The sequence below is a fragment of the Monoraphidium neglectum genome (assembly GCF_000611645.1).
Source record: "Monoraphidium neglectum strain SAG 48.87 unplaced genomic scaffold scaffold01529, whole genome shotgun sequence".
NCBI lineage: Eukaryota > Viridiplantae > Chlorophyta > Chlorophyceae > Sphaeropleales > Selenastraceae > Monoraphidium > Monoraphidium neglectum.
In genome coordinates this window covers 1-11,887 of record NW_014012099.1, presented here as the reverse complement: position 1 = coordinate 11,887, position 11,887 = coordinate 1, and the positions used below count along the sequence as shown (strand labels likewise).

The window sequence follows — 11,887 nt, the reverse complement described above, 5'->3', positions numbered from 1 at the left end:
AAACATCATCGCTAGCGGCAAAGCAAGCCTCATGCTCTGCTCAGGCACCAGCACCCGCCCTGCTGGGCGGCCCGTGCAGCCCGGTTTGCTAGCGCATGGTCCCAGGCATGTACATCCCACCCTCCCAGTTGCTGGCGCAGGCCCGCCATCGCAGCCGGGCCCAGGGTGTTGTATTTGCACCCTCGCGGCATAGGCCGCCACAAGGCGCCAGGTAGGGGCGCCCCCCTCGGTCGCTAGCCAAACAACTCCCTCACCAGGCCAAGGACGCCGAAGGGGCCGGTGCTGGTCAACCCAGCGGGGAGGCCGGTGGCGGCGCCGGTGGGGCTGCCGGTGGTCAAACCGCCACCGGTTTTGGTGACGGGGCCAAGGAGGCCGCCAACGGTGCCGCCGACGGTGTTGGTGACAGGGCCAAGGAGGCCACCAACAGTGGGGCCAACAGTGGGGCCGACGACGGGCAGGCTGTTCACGGTGCTGGTGAGGGACCCGCCTAGACTGGTGACGGTGCCGCCCAGGTTGGAGGTGACGCCGGTCAGGATGCCGGTGGCGGAGCCGAGCACCGCATCAGGTTGCGGGCTGGCCGCGGCGCTGGTGACGCCGTCCTTCAATGTGCGGCCCGCGAGGGCGGGCGTGGCCAGGGCTAACACTGCCAGAGCGGCCAAAGCCATAAATCTCGTACGAGCCATGGTAGAGGGCGAAAGACGTTTGCCTGTGTATCACGAGCAGGAGCAGGGGCAGGTGAGGAGCGGGGCGGGAGGGGAGGGGAGCAGGTTGTGCGAGCTGGCATCAGTAGTGATGAGGGTGACGCAAGGGACTGGAGCAAGTGCGGAGTAGCCATGCGTGTTGCGGATGCCAATGCAGGCAGTCAAGGCCAACTGCACGCTCATTTCCCGCATGTATGCGGCCGCGTGTACCCACGGGGTAGACTGTGCGAGTGGGGCTTGTCTCACGGAGTCCGTCAGCGGAGGAGTAGGACCAAGCCTTTGAATGTCAAAGCAGACTAGGCCGAAACATGTGTGCTTCATATGTTGGTGACCGACCTTCTCGCGCCGGGGATACTCATTGGTTGACTCATCGGGGGACTTCTTCAGCCTCGGGTTATGACCGCCACAAAGCGGCGCCTCCACGATCCAAAACTTGTGTATATTCGCATTCAGGAGCTGTGTTTCTTTTCACAAGGCCGAAGCCGGCGTGCGGCTGGCTGCTGCGGGAGCAGCAAAGGTGCCCGTGTTTGGATGAGGCTTTGCATTGATTATCATATCACTGTCGGCCCCTCTCACGACACAAAGAGGCATTGGGAGCGATTAGCCCCACATGTGAAGTCGCCTCAGGACTCCAAGTGATGGTCACATTGTCAAACTGATACAGGAAGACATCGGAACATGGCGCGGGAGTCACCTAATCAAAGCGCCACGTGCAGCCAAGCAGGCGTGAGCCGAAGCGACGATTACGCCCATCACCTGCTGCAGATTGTGCCGAAACAGCACCACAATGTGGACACAACTGATTCCATGGTCAATCGACGGCCGCACTGAACTACTCCAAGCGTTCCACCGCCATGCATTCAAACCTGACAACGAAGGAGCAGGCCTGAGTTGTGCAGCGAGTGCTGCAATGACCCGGTGGGCGGGATGGGGCGCCGCTCACAAGCACTCAAGGCGAGCTGTGCGAGTACTAAGGCAAGCACACACTGCGCGCGTTGCTTGGTTTGCAGCTGGTACAGAAACCGGCCCTGCCAGCAGCCTGATCTTGGTGCTGCCCTACCTGCCGCTCTGTGCATGCTCGCATGCCTCTGTGTCGACATCCCGCGCCTGAGTCAGGCCAGCCTGCGACTTCCTGCTCAGCCTGTGCAGCCCACAGGTTGGTCCACAGCACGCTCGCCCTGCGAGGCAGGGCCCCAGCCACCGTCAGTTACGTTCTTCTCTATCTGCAGGCCTTGGCCTGCCCAGCGACGCCTGCCGCCGCTTGGCCGCCGCTGGATTTTTGCAGTTTTGCAGCTCTACCTCGAATATGGTACCTGCAGCTCGCTGGCCAATCCAATAGGATATCGTACCAAACATTGCAGGCTCGCGGCATTGCGCGTCTTGTATTGTAGAGATGTGACTACACCCAAATCCCCTCACTTGTCTATGTGGCAGTCATTTATGCGGGGCCTATTGGTTGTGCAGCGGGCACAATGCATTGCACCCGGGACCAAATAAACTCATGATTGCTGGCTGGGCGTCGCTCAGCTTGCCAGCGTGGACAAGTCAACAACATGGAGCTCAAGCTGCTGCGCCAATGGAAGTCTAATGTCAAAGCACAATGGACACAATTGCATGTGTATATTAAATTCAGGTGTTGAGTTGTTACACTAATGTGTGGCTGCGGCCGGTTGGCAGCAGCAGCCATCACAGGTACAGTCAAGGTCAAGGCAGATGCACAGCAGCCATACAGGCCAGGCAAGCATCATGCTCCCACGGTCTGCATAGGCGTGCATTTGAGTCGTGCGGGCTGCCCGGTTTGTCCTAGAATGGGACCAATGTAAGCGGGCGTAATATCTACTGTGTGGGACCCCGTACGTGCGCACGTGTCTGTTGACTGCACAAGATGCAAAGGGGATGCAGGGTGTCAAAACTCCAACGAGGCGCATGCATCCCGCACAGAGAAGCACTCAAGTGCAAGCTTGCAGCCAGGCGTCATGCAGTGCCACGGCGGGAGCGATGCAATTCTCGCGCAATAATCAGCCGACCACGCCGCCAGCGGCGCCGCCCACGACGCTGGTGACGGGGCCGACCACGCCGCCAACCACGGGGAGGCCAGCCACGAGGCCGGTGACGGCGCCGAGAGGGCTGCCGCTGGTCAGACCACCGGCGCCGGTGAGGCCAGTGACGGCGCCGAGGGAGCTGGTCAGACCGCCAGTGAGGCTGGTGACGGTGCCAAGGGGGCTGGTCAGACCGCCAGTGAGGCCGGTGACGGTGCCAAGGGGCTGGTCAGACCGCCAGTGAGGCCGGTGACAGTCCCGACTCGCAGGGGGTTACCGTTGGTCAGCGAGCCCGTGAGGCTGCCCAGGGGGAGGGTGGCCGTTCCGAGGATGCCGTTCGCGGTGGTGCCGACAACGGGGACGCTGCTCACAGCGCCACTCGTGGCTGGTGCACACCGAATTTCGTCCTCTCAAGTGCTGACCACCCCGAAATGACACACGGGGCCACCGGCTACGCAGCTGTCACGGCCTGTGGCCGGCACAAAGCAGTGCCTCTATGATATAAATAGGCATGTTATGACTGAAGGGTTTGAATCTTGACATGAGCAAACGCGGCATGAGCCAACGCGTGGCTGCTGTTTGGCAAGCATATGCGCCCTTGTGTCCTGGACGGCTACGACTCAGGGTGCGGGCAGACCTCGGGAGCGATTATTTTCTCCTTCGAGCTACCCATACTAGCTCACAACTGCCATATCAAGCTACGAAGCAATACAATCCCAGCATATGGTGCCCCGGTGAGGTTGCAGCGCAGTGTGCATTCAAGCAGCCAGACTAAACGAGGGCGAGAATCAGCGCAGCCATGGGCGCATCCAACAGTGACGTCAGATACCGGCGGCTTAGTGCTATTGCCCAACTAGCCCAAGACGATTGGTCACAACCCATCGAAACAGATTGCAATGGTCGCATGTCAGGAGGTGCGGAGCGCGCAGATGGGCCAGCTGCTGGGCTGCACACGCATTTGGCTGCGGATGACGCCCGCCTGGCTCGGCACCTGTTTGGTCCCGGACTTGGCGCAGCCGTGCCGCAGTAGCATCCGTGGTCTAAAGGTGGGTGGCCCTCTTTGGAGCGGCTGCGGCCGTTGCGCGCAGCGTGTGCTGGTCGTGGGGGTCCTGCGCAATTATCTACTTGGGGTTGTGATATCATGCATTGGAGCCGAGATCGCAAGCAATCCAGGCAGCTGGGGTCGCAGATCAGTCAGCTCAGCTCAACCCTGGCCCCACAATTTCTGCCGCAGCAATGCTAGATTCAATCCACAAGCCGGGTGAATTCATGACACGGGCCTGGTTTTTTTGGTGGGCCCGCCTTTGCAACATGCACCCAGCTGAGCTGCCGCAGCCACGCGTGATGCATGAGCTCGCTGCATGTCTGCTCGCCGCAGCCTGTCACGCGCAACTTATAGCTCCAGCCTGCCTGCCCTGCGTGCCCACCCTGTCGCCACGTGTGCAGCGAGGGCGTCTCATTCGATGCTGGAGTGCGGCAGGCTTGGCAGCTTCGACCCGCACTCACGCACAATTTACGCACATGGCAGGTGCGTAAAATGTGGCCAGTTGCAACGCAGACAACACCAGCCAACACGTTCACAGTAGCAGTACGTCCTGATGGCCGCACGAGGGATTGATTTTTAAGCTAGCTGTCACCATGCGGCAGGCACCCACGCACAAACACACGGCAGGCGCCCCGCATCCTACCCCCGACCCCATCGCCCAGCGGCGCGCTCCCCAAAACCCATCTCCAAAGACGCAGCGCGCGCCGTTCCTCGCCGCACCACGGTGCCGCAAAGGGCCTCTGCACCTCCCTGTTCTGCTTCCTCCGCTGTACCCTCTGTTATGTCCTCTGCTAATATTGTCTTGTCCTGTACCACCCAGACCTGCTGAATCAAGCTGTCTGACAGTACCTGTCTCCTGCCTGGCACCTGCGTGCTCTGCCTGTGCTATTATCCATCCATTGTGACTGCTTTCCTGCCTGCCCATGGTATGTGCTATTCATGCATCCTTCCTGCTGGCTGGCTGGTTTTGTGTGTGCATAGCCTTGTCTGGTATCTTCTTTGCTCAAGCCACGCTTCGTGGCGGGCTATTGTTTCGCTGGGTGCAAATCAAGCAGCTCCTACTATTGTAGCTGCTGCCCGCCAAAAGTGCAGCTGCTGTTGTGCAGCAACAGCAGCTGCAAGGCACTCAGCAAGGAGGCACGGGGCCCAGCACCAGCAATACCGTACCACAAAACAGTTTGTTGCCGTTGTATGGTTTTGAATATACAAACATATATGTCAAGTGCGCATTGCATGTGATGTTTGCACCTCAACCGCGCTCCAGCTTTGCCATTTCTCCGTGTTCGGAGCTGGAGCCGCCAGCAATCTCAGGTAATTGCCCTAAACGTGTCTTCATCAGCAGGCCGCAGCTCTTGCAGCGACAATTGCTGGGTTTTATTAGTCACTTGCACAGTCTCCAAGCTTTGCCAGGCTGTGCACTGCTTAGGCCCTTTCGGTGATACCACTGTGCTACTGGCGCCCTTTCATTCTCTGCCACACCTGTCCGTATGTTGCGCTGCAACCTGTCCCAGGAGGAGGCCGACGGTCGCCCAGTTGCAGCTAGGTGAAAGCGCAGTCCGGGTTGGTGCGCCGCTGCATGCTGCAGCAGGGTGGTCGACGTGTTCCTCTGCCACCTTGGCGTGTGCGGCGGCCTGCAGCCAGTCAGAGTTTGACTGCATTGATTCAATATCTCATCAGGGGTGCAACCCCACCCTCAGCCTGTGTTTGACAACACCTGCAGCTGTGATCCTTCAGCAGCTCAAGCCGCCTGCTGCCTGTCGCGCGACAGGAGCAGGCTCGTGAAGGGGGGCTGAACCATGGCTGCGCCGGGGCCCAAGCAGATGCTGTTGCAGGCCATGGACCTCCTGTTTAAGGATCGCGATGATGACTTCAAGGCTGCTGCGTTCAAGGCCATTCACAAGATGGATGCCGGCACGGCAGATTGGCTAGTGCTCAAGACGGACAGCCTCAAGCGGGCCATGATCATTGCACTCATTGGTGACGGTGGGTTGCCTGGGATATGCCGACCCGAGGTTGCAGCCGGCAATGTTTTGGGGGTGCTCGTCTTACTGTGAGTGAACTTTTGGTCAATACCCGTGTGTGGAGGCTTGGCGAGGGCTGGAATGAGCACGAGCAGTAGCAGTTCCGTGGCCGTGCCTCACACCCTGCAGCTGTGTGCACAGCTTGCAGCAGGTGTGCACCTGGCCACAGGTTGCCTCTATTTGACTTCAGAATGCATGTGTTGACACTGCTGGCATACTCTGCTTCCTCGCCACACCTCAATCATTGTCCTTGGCGCACACTGTGCGCCGTCACCTGCTGAATTCCTGTCCTCCTGCGCCCGTGCTGCCATTGGCCACTGTGCATCGTCACCACCCGGCCCTCGCTGCTATCCAGGCACGGGAGCAGCAGACTCAGGTGAGCTTCATGGAATGGTACAATTCATACAACTGGCTGCGGCCTCCGGCTAACTGGCTGGGACTCGGGGTTAATGTGGTTGGCCACAGCAGTGTTGCTGCGTGGTTGGGGACGATGATCAGTGCTAACTTGAATTGAAGACTCAGCTGCACCTTGGAAGCACAGACAATGCGCCACCGAGCATTGTGGGCAATACCTCTTCAAGCACGGGTGTTGTGTGCTCAATTCCTCATCCATGTATCCCGATTGTCCATGCTGACGACACCACCCGCATACTGCTGCCGGCATAGAGAATGAATGATGCTGATGACGCTCTGCATCCATGCCCGTCCCATCTTTGTTCTTTTCACACATGTTTTGCTCCACCACCTCCTGGCTGTCCTCACACCCTGCCCTCTCATCGCATCTTCTCTTCACGTTTGTTTCTTGGGCCTCTTTAAATGATCCACAGCAGCAGGTGAGATGCTGCCAGGGTTTGCGATGTTGCTGGTGACAAGCCTGCAGACCCTGTATCTCCAGCCATTGCTTGTGGAGCAGCTGTGAATCCATGCAGCAGCAGTCCCAGTTGTCAATAGCAACCGCATGCACCACCATGTGCAACATGCCACGCAGCTACCAATTCGCCCCTTCCAGTTGCAGTGCATTGCATGCATCCAGTCAGCTAGCAAACTTGCTAATCATCTGCTGATCGTCTTTGCAACAAGCAAGGGCATGACGCTTCACCGGGGCCTGCTCACAGCAAGCTTGCGGAGCACTGTTATGAGGCATGCTGGGGCGGTTGCAGAGCAGCAGGCAGCTCTGCAGCCCCGCAGTCGAGCTGCATGCCTCGTCTTGTGCCTGCAAGGCTGCTTGACCTTCCGTTTGCGCCCTTCTCTCTACCTTCCATGGCTCCCGCCTAGGCTTCCTCCATCGTCCCACAGCACCAGCAGCAGCAGCAGCAGCAGCAGCAGCAGCAGCAGCAGCAGCAGCAGCAGCAGCAGGTGAGTCACGCGTGGTTTTGCAGTGGTGCTTGTAGCGATGCTGCCAACCTGCATACATCACCGGGTAGTTGCTTGTGGTGCAGCCATGAATCAATGCAGCAACAGCCCTGATTGCCATTCGCGCGGCTGGTTTGCGCACATGGCGTACACGAGGCACTGACACTAGAACATGACATGCCAAGCCTCAAACTCTGTTGTGGAGTTATGCACGACCCATCTGTAAAACCCACATTTCTGAACAACCATGTGAGCAGCACAGAGTTCTGCAGCACCAACTGCAGGGCTCAAATCAGGCATGCATTGCATTACGCCCTGCCACAAATGCCACTGTGTGGGCTTGCTACAGCTGAGTGTGCGAGTCGCGTGATCAATTCATGACCCGCACTCAGAATCTGTCGAGGCCGTGATCAAGCGCCGCTGCACGTGCTCCGCCAAGTACGCCGCCCACCTCAGCGTGAAGGACTCTGGTGGCAAGGAAGTGGCCGGGGAGGCGGCTACGGTAGTCGGCCCTCACCATTTCGCGACCTTTGCGCACAAGCCCCACAATGAGTGGGCGATCGGCCAAGAAATCAAGGTGTGTGGGGGCAGCACGTGCGGCGCTTGCTGTGAGCTCCGGCACGCTCACGGATTGCCCCGATCTGCGGATCACGCATGGGACAGATAGGTCACGCGCAGCGCGCAATCCTCGCCCCACCTTTGCGCAGCCCTTTGGCCTGAACCATCCAAGTGGTGCGTTCCAATGGGTTGTCTCCACCTCACGGAATTTGACGCGCAGGTGTCGGTGCACCAACGGGACGGCGACCGGCGGCGCATGGTGTCTTCGAGGGTCGCTCTGGTCGACGCCCCTAGCGACGTCGTGATCCTCGAGGTGTGTGGGGTGAAACCCCGGATAAACCCCTCCAACCCCGACCATGTTATTCTTGGGTGGTTCCATGTGAGTCCGCGTGTGCGTATGTGGTGAGCATGTGCACATGCATCCTTTGGTTCTTTCTTGCCATGCCCGCGTGTCTGCACGCATCCCAAACTTGTGCCAGCGGCGGCACATCATCAAACGCTGCCTCTGTGCATGTGGTACGAGTGGGATGGTGTTGCGACACCTACTGGCCTACGTGTTGCGATTTATGGCTGATGCGACCCACAGGCGCATGGTGTGCCCTTAGGCGCAGGGTGCAACCAAGCAAGGAACCATAGCCAGCAGCGGACATGCGGTTATCCGGCCCAACTGCTGCCGCCTCCCACCTGCCGCGCCGCCATCAGGTCGACGAAGAGTTGGCTGCGCCAGTCCTGGACGTCGCCCTGTCGCCCGGCGATCGCTACTACCTTCACGGGCAGTCCGCCCAGGCGCAGGCCGACAGCAGCTCCATTAGCCACGGCATCATCAGCGCGACGGAGCTGGACAGCCTCTCCCACATTCGGGGAGACATGCTCTCTGGCACCGGGGACTTGAGTGGCGGCTGCTTCTCGGTTGAGACCGGGAGGCTGATTGCTATTACCGTGGGCCGCGACGAGCTTGCGCACAAGGCTGTGCTGGTGCCTAGCGCAGTCATCATGCATTTGCTGGCAACGCTCAGGTGGCGCAGCCCATAGCCGCCTAAGGAGGAGTGGGTTTGCGCACGTTGATCCCTTGCTTGCTTTGGCACGGCAGTGCATGGGGGAATGGTTGGTTGCTTAAGAATAGTTCATGGATAGTATTATATACATTCAGGACCATTTTGCCTCTGAACCATGCCGTTCCAACACCCCTGATTGTGTTTCTCTGCACCAAAGCCAGCACCGTTGCCTGAAGTGTTTGCTGTATGTCCAGTGCCTCTCATGTACACAAATACACAACTTGTTATACTTCAAGGTGTCTCAATCATCCTGTACTTATTTGAACTTCTTGTTGTGGTGCCGGTGCATGCCAGTGCATGCTGCCAGTTGAGAGGCCACAGTGATGATGGGCATTAATTGCGTTTGCACAACACGGCCAGCTACCACTCAAGTGCGGACGAAAATTCTACGATGAATTTATGCATATTTAAACCCAATGCAACTACTGCGTGCTGCTAGGACACGCTGAGCAGCTGGCAGCAGTAGCAGCAACTGTAGCAGCAGCAGTAGCAGCAGCAGCAGCAGCAGCAGCAGCAGCTGCAGCAGCAGCTTCCAGTCGCCGGACATCAATCATCTGCCAGCAGCTCTTCCTGACATACGGCGCTGCCTGACGTTAGAAAGGGGGCAAGCACGGCAGCTGGGAACTATGCATGGAAGGTGAACGGTTGTTATGAGGCGTCATTGGGCAGTTTGACAGTCAAGGCTGCCGCCGTGTCGCAGTCAAGGCTGCCGCAGTGTCAAGGCAGTCACAGTGTCGCAGAGCTGCGCCAATTGCGCAGCGCAACGCGGCAGAAATTCACCTAGCACGCTTTTGCAGGCAGCTCATCAGCGCCTGCAGCTGATGCAATCAAGCAGCAGCTACTTTATGTCAAGTACCTTTGGGAGCTGAAGTGGGAGGACCGGCACAAAGAATCCTGCTGGTTGTTGGCTCATGATGGCTGCCGTACTCCTGAACGCATGCACCACAACGAAGCATGTGCGTGCGGCACAGGCGGCCTCAGGCCAGGACGGCGCCATGTTTACTGGAACTGCCCAACGACGTGCGGTGTGCGTGCTGCCATCCAGCAGCGACTGCCGTACCTGCATCAGCTGGACAACTACAATGCCGACATGTCTGGCTGTGCCAACCGCCGCCTGGGGTCAACAACCCCAATGTCTGGCGGGTTGTTTGCCTGGCAGCGATTCATGCAATGGACCACGGCAGGAGGGTGTTATGGGCCCTGCACTCCCAGGATTCCATATGACTTCTGGACATTTGCAGACTGCCTACGAACACATCGCCTGTCAGCACACCACCTCACGCACTGTGTGCTCTGTGATCTAAAATGCACACCTCGAATCACATCCACAATCAATGAGCTCCATTGGTGCCACCGAAAAGCGTTGCGGATCTCCATGTGGAGATGTTAGTTGCTTGGCTCAGTGCTGCATGACTCATGTGATGCTGAATGCAGCAGCTAGAGTTGGCAACTTTTTCAATTACGGCTGTTCAGATGGATGGGGGCCCGGATCCGTGAGCGCGTGTGAGTGAGAATGTCAACTGCAGGTAGGCGTGTAATCCACCGGCGTAACTGTCACTCGTTGGCCCACATGGACCGCGACATCCATGCAGGAGATAGCACTCCACATGAACATGCTGCGCCCCTTGCAGGTCCTGGTGGATCCCTTTCATACTCTGGTGGATCCCTTTCATGATGTGGTGCATGAATGCGACTGGCAGTAGATGTATTGTCTATAGCAGCAGTGCAGAGCCTGGTCGCGCAACGCCGGCAGAAGTGCCCCCCATCATACAGAGCTTGGGCTGCTCATGTGAGACCACAACGGGTCAGACGAGAGAGTGAAAAAGCTGCCGTAGAACATCGTCCACAAGCTGCCATTCCATTCCTGTCGGTCAGCTCTCGCGAAGCCGAACTTTTCTCGCGTGTCGCCCGTCCAACAGATCAAAGCTGCTAGTGTAATCAAGTGACTCACGATATAATACACAGCTGGACTTTTTGACGCATTCGCTTTCGGCGGCTACAGATCGCACCACACGTATCCCATGACGTGCTGAGGACGAACAAAGCGACGTGGCTGCGCTGTTACTTTTGGAGACGGATTCGAAAATCTACGCGACTCGCTGGTAGAGGTACGGTCGGCCATGTGGTCGCGGATCTTGTGCAGCGGCACTTTGGCTGCGCTGCACCCACCCACCATGCGGATCGCATCGGCGCAGCACTGGCGCAGCAGCAACGGGCACTTCAACCGGTCCTTCCGCCTCCTCCCTCAATGCACTTTGCTCCCCGAACTGAAAATCTGCCCACAAGCAGGGCGCCCGCAGCCAGCACCCACGCAAGCTGCAGCTGCAGCAGCGCACAGCCCGCACGCCCATCCACAGCGGGAGCGGCGCAGAGCGGAACGGGGGCGGCCCCGGCGAAGTGGCGAGGGCAGCGAGCGCTGCAGCGGCGCGAGGCCGGATTGGTTATTGCCTGTATGAACTATAACGCGTATGGCGTCGCCGCGGAGAAGGTGCGCGCCGCCGGCGGGGCTGACAGAGCGCTTGCATACGCGGGCGCGCCCGCGCCTGCGATTCGGGGCCCCCTGGGCCCGTCAGCCGTGCCGCGGTCGCCCATCTCGGCATTCACTCTGGCGACGGCGCGGCTGCTTTTCGCAAGGCGTCGCGTGCGCCTCGGCCGCTGCAGAGGCACGTCGCGCGCATGCATGCCGCAAACATGCAGACGCACGCTCTGTCTCTTTCCCCCCAAACAAGAGCACCCCACACGCCAACCCAACCCCCCTTACCGCCGCCCTTAGATCTGGGGCGGCAGCCGGGACGTGGAAGACGCCGCTAAGCTGGTAGTTGCCCGGGAGCTTCTCGCACAGCTGAAATCCGGGACCACCAAGCTGGGGCTGACGTATGCGCAGGCGGGGCAGCCGATCGCGGACGCACTCGGGGAGGCGTGGGGTAGCCAGCGGTCACGGGCGCAGCAGGTGGGCGCGGGGGGCAGGGAGCGTGGGGGGTCGACCGTTGAAAGCAGTCGGATTTTTGAGGGGTTTGGGGAGTGCTTCGGGTGAGATTCGGGGCTTCCCGGGGGCAGCAGCTTGGAAAAGTGGGGGGGGGTTCGGTGATTCAGGGTGTTTGCGGGGCACAGCCGA

General features: G+C 59.2%; 2 protein-coding genes across 2 annotated transcripts; one reads left to right on the top strand and one right to left on the bottom strand.

Annotated features, from left to right (window-relative positions):
* Positions 1 to 233: 233 nt before the first annotated feature.
* Positions 234 to 665, bottom strand: MNEG_8194 (hypothetical protein; the record flags this gene model as incomplete). Its single annotated transcript, XM_014043334.1, has 1 exon — positions 234 to 665. The coding sequence occupies one exon, from the start codon at positions 663 to 665 to the stop codon at positions 234 to 236; it is 432 nt and encodes a 143-aa protein (XP_013898788.1).
* Positions 666 to 5,581: 4,916 nt separating this feature from the next.
* Positions 5,582 to 8,749, top strand: MNEG_8193 (hypothetical protein; the record flags this gene model as incomplete). The annotated part of the gene is made up of 6 exons (XM_014043333.1): positions 5,582 to 5,821; positions 6,162 to 6,182; positions 7,082 to 7,162; positions 7,599 to 7,736; positions 7,938 to 8,030; positions 8,420 to 8,749. The coding sequence occupies 6 exons, from the start codon at positions 5,582 to 5,584 to the stop codon at positions 8,747 to 8,749; spliced, it is 903 nt and encodes a 300-aa protein (XP_013898787.1).
* Positions 8,750 to 11,887: the final 3,138 nt, after the last annotated feature.